General features: G+C 31.4%; 1 protein-coding gene across 16 annotated transcripts in view; it reads left to right on the top strand.

The window, feature by feature from the left end:
• The window catches only part of SNX13 (sorting nexin 13), a 100,462-nt gene that overhangs the window by 68,043 nt on the left and 19,960 nt on the right, over positions 1-12,459 (top strand). For 9 of the 16 annotated variants that reach the window (XM_087916331.1, XM_087916324.1, XM_087916326.1 and 6 more), the window contains exons 10-18: positions 197-335; positions 1,576-1,664; positions 2,097-2,196; positions 5,301-5,494; positions 7,267-7,371; positions 7,569-7,701; positions 8,881-8,918; positions 9,733-9,802; positions 11,477-11,616. In XM_087916331.1, coding sequence (XP_087772457.1) covers positions 197-335; positions 1,576-1,664; positions 2,097-2,196; positions 5,301-5,494; positions 7,267-7,371; positions 7,569-7,701; positions 8,881-8,918; positions 9,733-9,802; positions 11,477-11,616 — 1,008 coding nt within the window. Of the gene's footprint in view, positions 1-196; positions 336-1,575; positions 1,665-2,096; positions 2,197-5,300; positions 5,495-7,266; positions 7,372-7,568; positions 7,702-8,880; positions 8,919-9,732; positions 9,803-11,443; positions 11,617-12,459 lie in introns of all 16 variants that reach the window. The other 7 variants (XM_087916328.1, XM_087916323.1, XM_087916325.1 and 4 more) reach the window with 1 other exon arrangement.

The following is a 12,459-nucleotide window of genomic DNA, read 5'->3' as shown; positions in this document are numbered from 1 at the left end:
CCTTAAATATATTTATTGCTTATGGCTTTAAGGAATATGCACAATGATAGCAAGGAGATAACAAAAGCTGAGTTATTCAGAGGATGTGTAATTTTTTTATATAAATGCAGGCTTTAAAAGGAACTGCCTATTTATATATAAAATTCACATCTGAAAAACATGGCTTTATTAACATTTTCTTTCTCACATATTTCAGATTCGTGATTCAATTTGCAATTATGAGGCCTTTATGAACATTGTTAAAGTAAGTGATAAAGTAGGAGAGTTAGAAGCAGTAAGAGATAAAGCCACAGAAGAACTGCAATATCTTCGTTCCTTGGATACAGCTGGAGATGGTTAGTACTGTTATGTTTATAATTATTATATAACCCTAAGATGGCATGTATTTTTTCTTCATGTAGAAGAAAAACTCTTAGAAGTTAGAAGGTTATAATCTTAAGGGACAAATTTTCTATTTAAAAATAAGATGATTTGAGAATTCTGGGGAAAAAGCCAGAATTTAGATATAGAATGAAGATGCAAGTAGCCTGACAGTTTTTAATTATGCCTCATATAAGCATAATAAGTTTCTTGGATGGCTAAATAAATTAACATAACTGACTATTATGGAATAATAAGAAACTTCCCTCTCTTAAAAACAAGCTATTCATGATTTTATTCAATTTTTTTCTGTTATGAAATTCAAATCTGCGTATAAGCTTGCCAAGGTTATGTAGTTTGAAACCATGTCCAGCATGCATAAAAATTCCCTTGAGAAAGCTTACTTATTTCAGTAGACATAGTAAAGGGAAGACAATTTTGAAGGTAATTGTATGCTATGGAAATGCTTGTTCTAGCAAATTGTGGAATATAGTCTGGATATCCAGGAGGACGGGCAGCTTTCCAGAGGGCAAGTAGCTGAAGAATTTGAAAAGTTTAGTCAATAAGAACAGAATTAAAATGGCTCCTTCCTCATTATTCTCATAGTCTATCTCTAGTTATGTAAATAATTGTTTTAGTATGGCAAGATTCTGTCTGTGGGTGTGAAAAACAATAAAGGAAACTATTTTAAGTAATTCCAAATGCCATTCTTGGCTCTTAGCACCTATGCATTTGTAAGGGCTGAATCTTGCTTTCAAAGACAATTTTATTTTAAAATGAGTTTTCCATCATAATTAATTTTGTGCTCAATCATGAGGTAATCCTTAAGTTTTCAAAATTTGTACTTAGAAAAATCAGTATAGAGTAAATGAAGTGCATTTATGTCTATAATGTAGTTCATGAATTTAAAGTGTATGTCGTTTAGAGTGAATGATAGTTTTTAAAATATTTTATCATAGAAAAATATAAGAATGTATTCCACTAAAATAGTTCACAAAGCCCAAATTTTCATTGCCATTACATATTAACTTAGATAATATTTCTGTGCTTATCAATAATAGCATTGATTCCATTTTGAAAAAAATGTTCATTTTTCCTCAGAGACTTTTGATTGTCTTCTCCTTCTATGTAGCCTTGAGCAATACATTTACAATTCATTAGGAATTTAAATACATGTATTTTATCCTTTTAAATCTTACTTGATTTTCTTTTCAGATATTAACCATATAAAAAATCAAATAAATAGCTTACTCTTTGTTAAGAAAGTATGTGATTCAAGAATACTGAGACTACAGTCAGGAAAAGTAAGTATAGTTCATGTTTTGCAATTATACCTAAACATCTGAGCCAATTATGATACTTGATTTTCTAAATCAAATAATAGAGCTCAGTGTTATCAGAATCTTTTGCATTGTTTTCAATAGTTAATGAATATTAGTAGTTTGAATTTGTCAGGTTAGTTCTCATATCATATCAGTCTAAAAAAGATATTAGTTTTGCTATATTTCAATTGCTACTGAACTAAGATCTTGGCTCAAGATAAAGAATCTATTGCCAATCTATTATCAAACAAATTTTTAAATTGTACATGTAAATTACATAGTTAACTTTATGAATGTCTGTACCTAAAATCTTATGAGAAGACATCGTCCTTGATTTTGATATATAGCAAAAATAAGCTATGTTGTATAAATATTGCATATCCATGTCTATTAATGTATTGTACCTTTATTCAGGAAATAGATACTGTGAAACTGGCTGCAAATTTTGGAAAACTTTGCACAGTCCCTCTGGACAACATTCTAGTAAACAATGTTGCACTACAGTTTTTTATGGGTAAGAAAACAGTAGTTGGAAATGAATATATATTGCATGATTAAAATTATAGTACTGTAATAGGATGCTATATAAATGGGTATGTATTTACCTAAAAATGAATAAAGATAACTGATATGAGGACTTTTTTTGATCCCATCTATTTTAGAAGGTTTGCTTTTTTATACACCAAATCAATTTAATGAACAGACAGCTGTTTCTCTTTCCCAAATATCCACACAGTTAAATAAGATCTAGGCCAAAGAAATGTAAACAAATTATATCATTAACTCTATTTAGGGTAAGTTTAATATTTTATGCTTCATTTTATGATGAAGTTTAAATGGTATTTAAAGGTATTTCCTCCATTAAAAAATATCAAGCAAAATAAATCAACCTATTGAGATTTGCATTAAGCTCTATATGGTGGTTACTGTTTAAAAAATATCTATTTTGAACACACGTCAGTGAATCTGAATATGCATGAAGTCATAAAATACTTCGTTTTCAGTTCAGAAAAAAGTTGTTTTACTTGTGGTATTCTGTGGAAATATTTTTGAGTTGTCTGCATTATCTCAATATAAAAATTGAATAGCTTGAATGTTTCAATGTTTTATCAGGTCACTTCTTAAAATCTCATGTTGTAGCTTTTGAAAGCAGTGGAAATTTAGAAGAAATTCTGCTCTTTTGCTTACCACTCAAAGGTCACAAGAATAATTAATCTGGCAAATATGTCACTTTTCTTTTAATTATTTCTTCCAGAAGAAGCTGCCTGAAGATTAGGTAATCAGGAAAAATATGAAACCTAGGCAGTCCACTGGCAAATTAGGGTTTCTTCAATACTGGAACAATTGAGGGTTTTTTATATGCTTGCCTAAACTTTGTAGACACTCCACTCCATTACTTATTTACTAGATTCATCTAGCAGTTTTAGCAAAGCAAGGAGATATTTAAGGCATATTCTGGTTACTATAATTTAAAAAAATACTTTCAGCTTATTGGAATGAGAATATGTAGCCATATGTAGCCATGTAACATTACTGTTGTTTCATTAGCTACCATGTGTTTCCAGGGTCAATACAGGTAATCCTTGAGGTACAACAATTCATTCAATTAATCTTCAAAGTTACAATGTACACCCCAAATGCTAAATAGGAATCCGTTTTCGAAGTTATAAATTTTTCAGGCCCACCCACCTCGGTTATTTGTTCTTATGACCAACTACAGATGCTGCAGCACACCCTGTTTCTTATTTCCCTCCCATCTTGCCTGGCCAAGTACTCTGTGGTCCCAAGAACCAGCATTTCGGCCTGCTTTGCCAATATGCTGGGTTCTATGTGTTCCTTCCTATCCCCACTCCCTCATCACCATTTGCTTGCTCAGGAAGTCAGTGGAGAAAAGGCTGCTCCCTCGCTGGGCCACATGGCATAATCAAGAAAAAGAAATCCGATCTCTTTTGTTTCCATGATAATCCTTTTTCCCCGGACAGCATAAACCACTACGATATCTTCTTAGCCCCACCAGCATAAGACTTGTGCCAGGGGAGTTAAGATGAAATTGAAGTACCATATTTTTCGCTCCATAAGATGTGCTCCCCAAAAAAAAAAAGTGGATGGAAATGTCTGTGCATTATAGGGAGCAAAAAATACGGGTCATGGCAGTTTTACAGTGCTGAACCCCACCTCTTCTCTCTTTGTCATTCCCATTTTCATCCTCTAAACTTAGGTGTATCTTATAGTCAGGTGCATTTTATAGTGCAAAAAATACAGTAGTTTATGCTGGCCAGAGACTAAAGGATTGGAATGGAAGGAAAATGGATTGGAATGGAAAATCGGGTTCTTCTTCTTGATTATGCCACATAGAGAGCGGTCTCTTTGCTGACTTCCTGAGCAAATGGTGATGGGGTGGGGTATGGAGGAGGCCTATAGGCTTTGGGGAAACCAAGGGGCAGGAGACAGAGCATGGGATATCTTAAAAAGTGGAGGGAAGGCCTCCTGGGAGTGGCTGTGCCTGCACTAAGCCTCCCTCAGTTTTTCCCATCCCTGAGTCACCCCATGTTCTGTCTAACGTGCATTCGTTTAACAAATGCATTGGGGAAAGCAGGAACAGGGAGATCATTAGGTGCTTCATTTAACAATAGTCCCCATAGACCAGCAACTGGGTATCTGGATTTCCAGATAGACTCTATTTAATCAGTTCAAATAAATAGAAAATGCCTGCTGAAAGATGTCTGCTATGATGGCACCGGAGAAATCATAGAAAAAGTTCTATGAAGTCCTTCTCTTGATAGAGCCTGTTCCCAGAAGCAATGATATCTATTATTCTTAGAATTTTGCAAATGTTCATTAACACCTGATTGTTTCATAACTTCTTTGGAGTGATTTCAGCAGTAAACTGTTTTTTTTTTTTAAGTTGTTACATTTTATGTAATATTTTAAAGATATCTTTGTGTTGGTTTATTGTAAATTTGTATTAATCTAATTGTACACTGCTTATAATGTGCAGATTGAAACATTGTATAAACATAGCAAAAGACAATACTACATCTTTCTGGAGCCATAGAAACAGAAGGGTCCCTAAATGGTGATGTGCATTTACATCTAAAATATGTAATAGTACACAACAAAGAAAATCAGTCATATGCAAAAGATGACTTCTTTCGTTTCAAGGCCCAAATAACATAATATGCCATGGTAGTACAGTGGTTAGAATGCAGGATTTGTAGGCTAACTCTGCCCACTGCCAGGAGTTCAAACCTGACCAGTCAAGATTGACTCAATCTTCTATCTTCCGAGGTCAGTAAAATGAGGATTCAGATTGTAGAAGGCAATCTAAAGCACTGTGGAGCAAATGTAAGTCTAAGTGCTTTTTAATAGTTGTGTGCAATCCCTGTTAGAAAACATTGCTTCAGAACAACTGTGAATGCAATTGGCATTTTTTTAAAAAAGAAAGGATTCCATCAATTGTTTTAAATATAACCATTATAATATGATTTAATTGTTTATTTAATTACTTGATTTGATTTGTATAACTTCCTATTTCATTTTCATGACTCTAGGCAACTGGTATAATCAAAACAACCAAACAGGCATAATTGAAAATAAATCATTGTTATTTTTGTTTAGATTACATGCAGCAGATGGGAGGTCAAGCACATCTCTTTTTCTGGATAACAGTAGAAGGATACAGGGTTACAGCTCAAAAACAGCTAGAAGTATTGTTGAACCATCAGAAGGATGGAATGCATCAAACAACACAAACGAAAGGTCTGTTAAGAACAGCTGCAGTTGGAATATATGAACAGTATTTATCAGAAAAGGTAAGAATTGATTCTTTTAAAACAAAAATGATGTTTTATAAAACATCTATCTACAAACAGACTTGTAGAAGTAAATAATTTGAAAAATTTCAGAAAATTAAACAGAATCAAATGCACTGAATACAAAATTCAATGAATTTCAAAGCAGTTTGAGTACTTAGATATCACTCTAAAACTAATCAAAAGGTAGTGAAATCTGCCATACTAGGCACTAAACATCGTAATAATAAAAAGAATCACAGTTGTAGGAATATATTACAGGTAGTCTTCAACTTAAAATTGTTTGTTTAGTTGTCAAAGTTACAGTGGCACTAAAAAAAAGTAACATGACCATTTTTCACATTTACGACTCTTGCAGCAACCCCATGTTCACATGATCAAAAGTTGGATGCTTGGCAGTTGGCTCATATTTATAATGGTTGCAATGTCCCAGAGTCATGCAATAACTTTTTGTGACCTTCTCACAAATAATGTCAATGGAGAAAACATATTAACTTAACAATCATGTTACTAACTTAACTGCAGTGATTCACTTAACTATGGCAAGAAAGGTTGTAAAATGGGACAAAACTCATGGTCGTAAGTCGAGGGATAAATTTGTAGGAAAACTAATCTTGAATGGATATAAAATTGAACATATAAAATATATAGGGTAACCTATGTATACCAGAATCTATAGTAACTACAAAGTACATAAAACAGTACAATTGTTGTACTGTTGTGACTATTAAACATCTAGCCTAAACTAGAAAACACAGGTGACAAGCAATGAACTGCTGTGTTAAAAGAAATAAAGGAGCTTAGGAGAAATATTATTGCAAAGCTTAGTAAGAAAGATCAGTTTGAGGAGGAAAACAATTATTGATAACATTATGAAGAAATCAGAAACTTCCTGTTCTTACTGCCACGCAAAATTTTGCCATATTTTATAGAGAAGATTTCTTGTCAGAAAATAGCAAAGAATTGTAGAAATGTCTAGGATGATCTGGAAAGCAGTAGTGTGATATATGTACTTTCCACATGGTTAACATATTGACAAGCAAGTAACACATGCTCACTTGTTTCTATCTTCCCATCTCCATTGATACACAATCATTTAGGATTTTGGAGTTTTTTAATATGAAGGGGGCACCACATCTTGCCAGGATGAAGGTTATCCCATGATTTGAATAAACTAAATGTATAAGCTAGTTTTAAACACTCACATATATAAAAATGGCTTAGTAGAAAAAACTATAGTCACATGACTTACAAATATCACAATAATAAATATTTCTATAATTAATGGAGAAGTCCATGTATGCTGGATAACTATATCATAGCCAAATATCAGTTCATTTTTCCAAAAACCTTGAAATGCTTAACTGCAAAAAAAGCCTGGTAAATATATATATAAATAAATGGTTATTTCTATTTTTAGAATTCAGATTGCCTTTATATTTGTTTTCATTGTATATTTAAAAATTCAGTCAGAGAATTCTAAATCTTAAGTGTAAAGTTGTAGGTGTTTAAACTATCTTTTTACTTCTCCTTATCCCATCCCTATGTAATTATTTCAATTTGTCACTTGTAAGTATTCTTTCCAATAACTCAAAATGAAATAATATAATTTTTATGAATAAATTGCACTACTTGATTCTTTGCTTTTATTAAAATAAATGATAGTTTTTGTAGTTCTCTAGCTTTATTTTATCTTTAATAATCACTAATTTTAATTTTTACAAATAAATGAATTAAAATAAAAACTAAAATTATTTAATTCTCTATGGCAGGCTTCTCCAAGAATTAATATTGATGATCCATTAGTAGCGAAACTGGGAGAAAAGTTGAACAATGAGGACCCAACTCCTGAAATTTTTGATCAGATTCAAAGAAAGGTGAACTGTTTTATTCTTATTAACTAATCTGACTGTATATCTGTCAATATTTATGACTTTTTGTTGATTTCTAGACTGAAATGTAGAAGAATAATGCAAATACTTATTGCATTATTTACATGCACCTTTATAAAACAAGATGCTTTATTATTTAGATTACCTATTTTGCATAATATTAAAGCTTTAATTTCATTAAGGTATATGAATTGATGTTGCAAGACGAAAGATTCTATCCTTCATTCAAACAACATGCACTTTATGTACGAATGCTTGCTGAGCTAGATATGCTAAAGGATCCTAGTTTCAGAGGATCAGATGATGGTGAAGGGGGTAAGTTGACCACATGCAGTACCTGTAAGTATAAGTATATATACCAGTAAGTAGGTAGGAAATAATTTTTTCTTATCAGATAGTATTTAACTCATTTTTTTGCCTAGAGGCTTATGTAGATGCACTAAAAATGATTTGGGGAAAGTCTGTATACCTCTACGTATAAGAATTTGGAAGATTCCATTTTTTGGCATAATTTGTTTGCATTGTTGCTGTTCTATTGCAAATTTCCACAGTAACTGGGTAGTGTGCATGCTTTGATTCTGAAAGAGTGGTTCATATCCCATAGGTGTGAATTTGCTAATCATTAAAGGAATATGATTATTTTCATACTTATACAAGAATCTGAAAAACATGTTCCTTCTTTAAGAATAACTTTTAGGAGTAAAATTAAATATGTCCTCTTTAAGTTTATGCAGAAACTCTTAATGTATAACACTGTTGTCTCTTTAGAAGTAAATGTATTTTTACTGTTATAAACAAAATATATGCTTGGCTACCTCCTAGTGGCCTATGTTGACAATAGCATAAATTTTTATTTAAGTTTTAGCAGTCAGCAGAGCTAAGATTCCTTGCTAGTAATTAATTTAATTCGTTCCAACTTATTTAAAATAATGGATGGAAATTTCACTATTTCTTTTTAAATTTTGTAATATTATTGTGACTACAGAATTGTAATACCTTGGCTTTTTCTTTTTTTTATAATGATCTTAAATTGTAATAAAGTTTAGATCCTAGTGTGTTAAATAGTAAGATTATCCATTATAGAGAAATTTGTATATAGCTGTTTATATTTTTAAACACAGCAGGGAGCAGTCATAATACCTTCAATTCTAAAAAACAGGAGAATGAAGTGTGATTAAAAGCAATATCATAATTGAGGTGTTATAATACTTAATATCTAGGCAGTGTCCTAAATTCATTCTCAGTTCAAGCTTTCCATTTCTTATCATTACTTATCATTACTCTCATTACTTAACTGGCAACAAATTAAATGGATTTAAGGTGGAAAAAAACATGGTGATTAACTAGTTAATATTTTAATGTATTAACCAGTTAATCACTATCATTTTTTCATCCTGAATCCATATATTTTATGTGTGTACATAATTCTAAATTATAGCTTTAATGTGTATTTCCATTGTATGGCTTTTTATTAAAAACATTCTCTTTACACAGAATCATTTAATGGATCTCCTACAGGCAGCATTAATTTGGTAGGTGTGTTTTTCAACATTATAGAAGTTCAAAATATTACTTGTTTATTTAAGATAAGAGCAACCAAAGCAAAAATGACACTATAAAGAAAATTTTATAATTTTTTAAAAGCTTAATATATTGATGTTTGTTTAAAGAAGTGAAAGTATGTGTATATAAATAAGTGAGAAAAGGGGCCACATTTGATTTGATCTGTTTGGTCATCCTGGTCTTCATATACCAGAAAGAGTGGTTATCAATAAAAGAATTACTTTCCATTTATCTATTCTTTGTTGTTGTTTTTTAAAAATCTCTGAATCTTAAATAGGTAAATAGTAAGCACTTTTGCAAATTCTCCGTTTGCACAAAAAGGTGGCAGGTAATATATTTTAATTAGAATTTTAAGCTTTAATGGTTTTCATTATGACATTGGTAAAAGAAATGGTGAACAAATAATAGTTAAGAATATATAGTTTTGTTTTTGAGATTATTTTATTTTAAAAGTAGTTAAGCAGTTAAGTAGCTAGTTACAGAAAAATGTGCAGTTAAAGGCAAAAGAACAAAATATACATTGCAATATTTAAAAAACTAATAGTATCAGAATATTAAAAAGCATCCGTAAAAAAAGGTAAAACTCACAACAACGTTAACAAGTTCTCAAAATCCAGAAAGAATAAAAATGTCTCTGTTAAATATCAGAAAACAGAAATGATAGTACTAGGTATACCTAATTCGGATGAAATTCCAAAGTTAGAAGATTGCATTGAAAAAACAGCTTTGTGCAATAATATTTCTGGAATATAAATAATAACTGGCTTTCCCTTCACCCACTAGTCACTGGATGATCTTTCAAATGTCTCTGCTGATGAGTCGATACAACTACATGCATGCATTTCAGATACTGGTGAGTTTAGTATGGGAATTTATCTTTTTATGAAAAGGTAAAGTAACTGTAACTGATTACTCTTAGAATTAACTATTTGTTTAATATAATTTTTATCTATTATCATTGTTTTCTTGATATTATTATGCAGAAAATCCCAGAAGACTTACATAAAAGACTTATTATATATTTAAGATTAATTTTCCATTTACATCTAATAAAAATTCCTGTCTTCTTATCCTTTTCCATGTATCATTAGAGAGTTCAATTTCATATCTGTGGTTCTTTCATTCTCTGAACCTATTTTTTTTACCTGTGATATTGTTTTCTTTCCTTCAATCAATCATTCTATAAAATCAAATAAAGAATTAATAACAATTGTATTGGAATATGCTAAAAATACAACAATGCATACAACAATATGCATTGTTGTCCCAAATTATGGATTCTGCTAACATCTGATGCATATCACCTAGCTCAGTGCTAAATCACCTTTCAAACAAGCATTAGTAGTCTTTGAGGTCCGCCAGATCATTCATTTCAATCTACCTTCTAGAAAATACGCAGCTCTGTTTCAAAATTATGAATTCTATAGAAATCACCCAGTCATTTGTCCTTATGAATGACTGTAGAATTCTTCTGTTAAATGCTTAACTTTGCAAAAACACTGCACATATATATCGATTCCTTCCCCCATCCTGCCCTGGCAAGTCCCCAAAGGTAATAAGTTTTGCCTTGCACCATTGAATACAGGACATAGGTGGTGTCATATATCTCCCCCTCTGTCAGTCTTAATGTAGATGGCTTCTTTAATCCTTCTTTCAAACCAGCATTCTGTCCAAATTCTGGTTTTGAAAGAGGGATCAAAGAAGCTATCTATATTAAGATTGAACAGACTTCTCTTAACCAAGAGGTAGGAACAAACATCATCATCCCTGTTTACAACACAGTCCTTTCAACACTTCCAAGAAGGTTCCACACCCATTTGCACTAATCAGGTGACCTTGAGGGTTAAACCTTCGATGACTCTCAAAAAGTGCTAACAACCAAATAATTGCAAGGAGTTTAAATCTTTCATCCTCCACCATTAAGTCAGAACTGAAAAAGCTTCTTGGATGAGAAGTGAAACATCTTTAAGGGAAAAAAAGTCCAATTGCCTTTTGAAAGCATCTTTGAGTCAACCTACTGAAGGTTTCCAACTTGACTAGATAGTAATTTTGTGCAAGAGATTATTAAATATGGCTAGAAAAAGTTGAGCTTCCATTACAACAAATTATATAAATATCATTAATTCAGCTTGATTAACATTTATCTTATATAGATGAAGTGTAACATGAAAGTTTAATTAATTTGAATAAAAAAGTATTTTCTATTTTCCTTGCATCTCTGAGATGAGGAAGGAAAGTTAAGTTCCAGAAATTTATTTAAGCTTTTTCTTGTAACAGTAAATAATATGTATGTATATACATATAATACCCATCACATCAATTCCTTTTGAGATAAATAGGAAAAAAAAAGAGTAACAGTAAAGAAGAATTTCATGCAGCTTGCATGTCCATATTGATTTGACTTCTCTCATTTTCAACAGCTTTTCATTTCATCTCTCTTCCACTATTCTGTCTTTCTTTTCGCCTATCCATTATTGTTTGTTTTAATTGATAGTCTATGCTGATTATGACCCATATACTATGGCAGGAGTTTGTAATGACCATGGGAGGACATATGCATTATATACTATAACTGTTCAACGTCGAACTGCGACTGCTAATGATGAATGGAAAACATATCGCCGCTACAGTGATTTCCATGACTTCCATATGAGAATTACTGAACAGGTAATTTGAAATTATCTTGGTTTGTTTACTTTTTGAGAAAAATATTGATTAATTGAAATTAGCAATGGATAAATTTCATTTTACTTGCTTGAAATCAACTGATTTTGATTTATTTTATTCTTAAAACCATTTGACAGTATCCTCATTACACATTGAAACTGAAACTAACTGAAACTAATTGGAACCTGATCAAATTTGCATACCAGACTTTCTGATTCCAAATTCAACTGTTATTATTTTTTTAATCTTTTATAACCCACGTACATTCACTTCTTGCAGATATATATATATATATATTACAAACAATTACAAAATATTTCTTAATTGCGTTACTCTAGAAAGGAATATTGACACAATTTTGAAGGTTGACACAACTGAATGTTCCTACATGTAGAAAATCTTGTTAGCATATATGAAAAAAAGAGACTGGGCAAACATCTCTTCTTTTGATAGCTAATTTAAATACTGAGAAAATTTATACTGATGTGTTGTTACTCAAATCTGTGCCTTCAATATAGAGAGGTCGAGTCCAGAAACTGGTGATTATAAATTCCAGGTATAACTAGCCATCAATGTAAATATAATGTTTTATCAAAGTTAATTCTAGTAAACAAGGAAAGCAGCCTAAGAGATTGGGGGAAGACTTTCTAGCTGAGTAGACAAATACTTTAATCATGGTGAAGAAAGTAGCAGTGTGGAATCTATATTGGTTATGACATTTGCTTATTTATTAAATGTAAATGCCACCTAGCTCTGAGCAATTCTGTGTAGTGATGTCTTTCTGAAATTGATTAGTAATACTCTCTTTTGCTGAAATGCTACAACATGTGTGTGTATTTAGAA

Source organism: Pseudonaja textilis, chromosome Z (genome assembly GCF_049901715.1).
Source record: "Pseudonaja textilis isolate UNSWEBS1 chromosome Z, rPseTex1.2, whole genome shotgun sequence".
Taxonomy (NCBI): Eukaryota; Metazoa; Chordata; class Lepidosauria; order Squamata; family Elapidae; genus Pseudonaja; species Pseudonaja textilis.
This window is presented reverse-complemented; position numbering and strand designations above follow the sequence as displayed.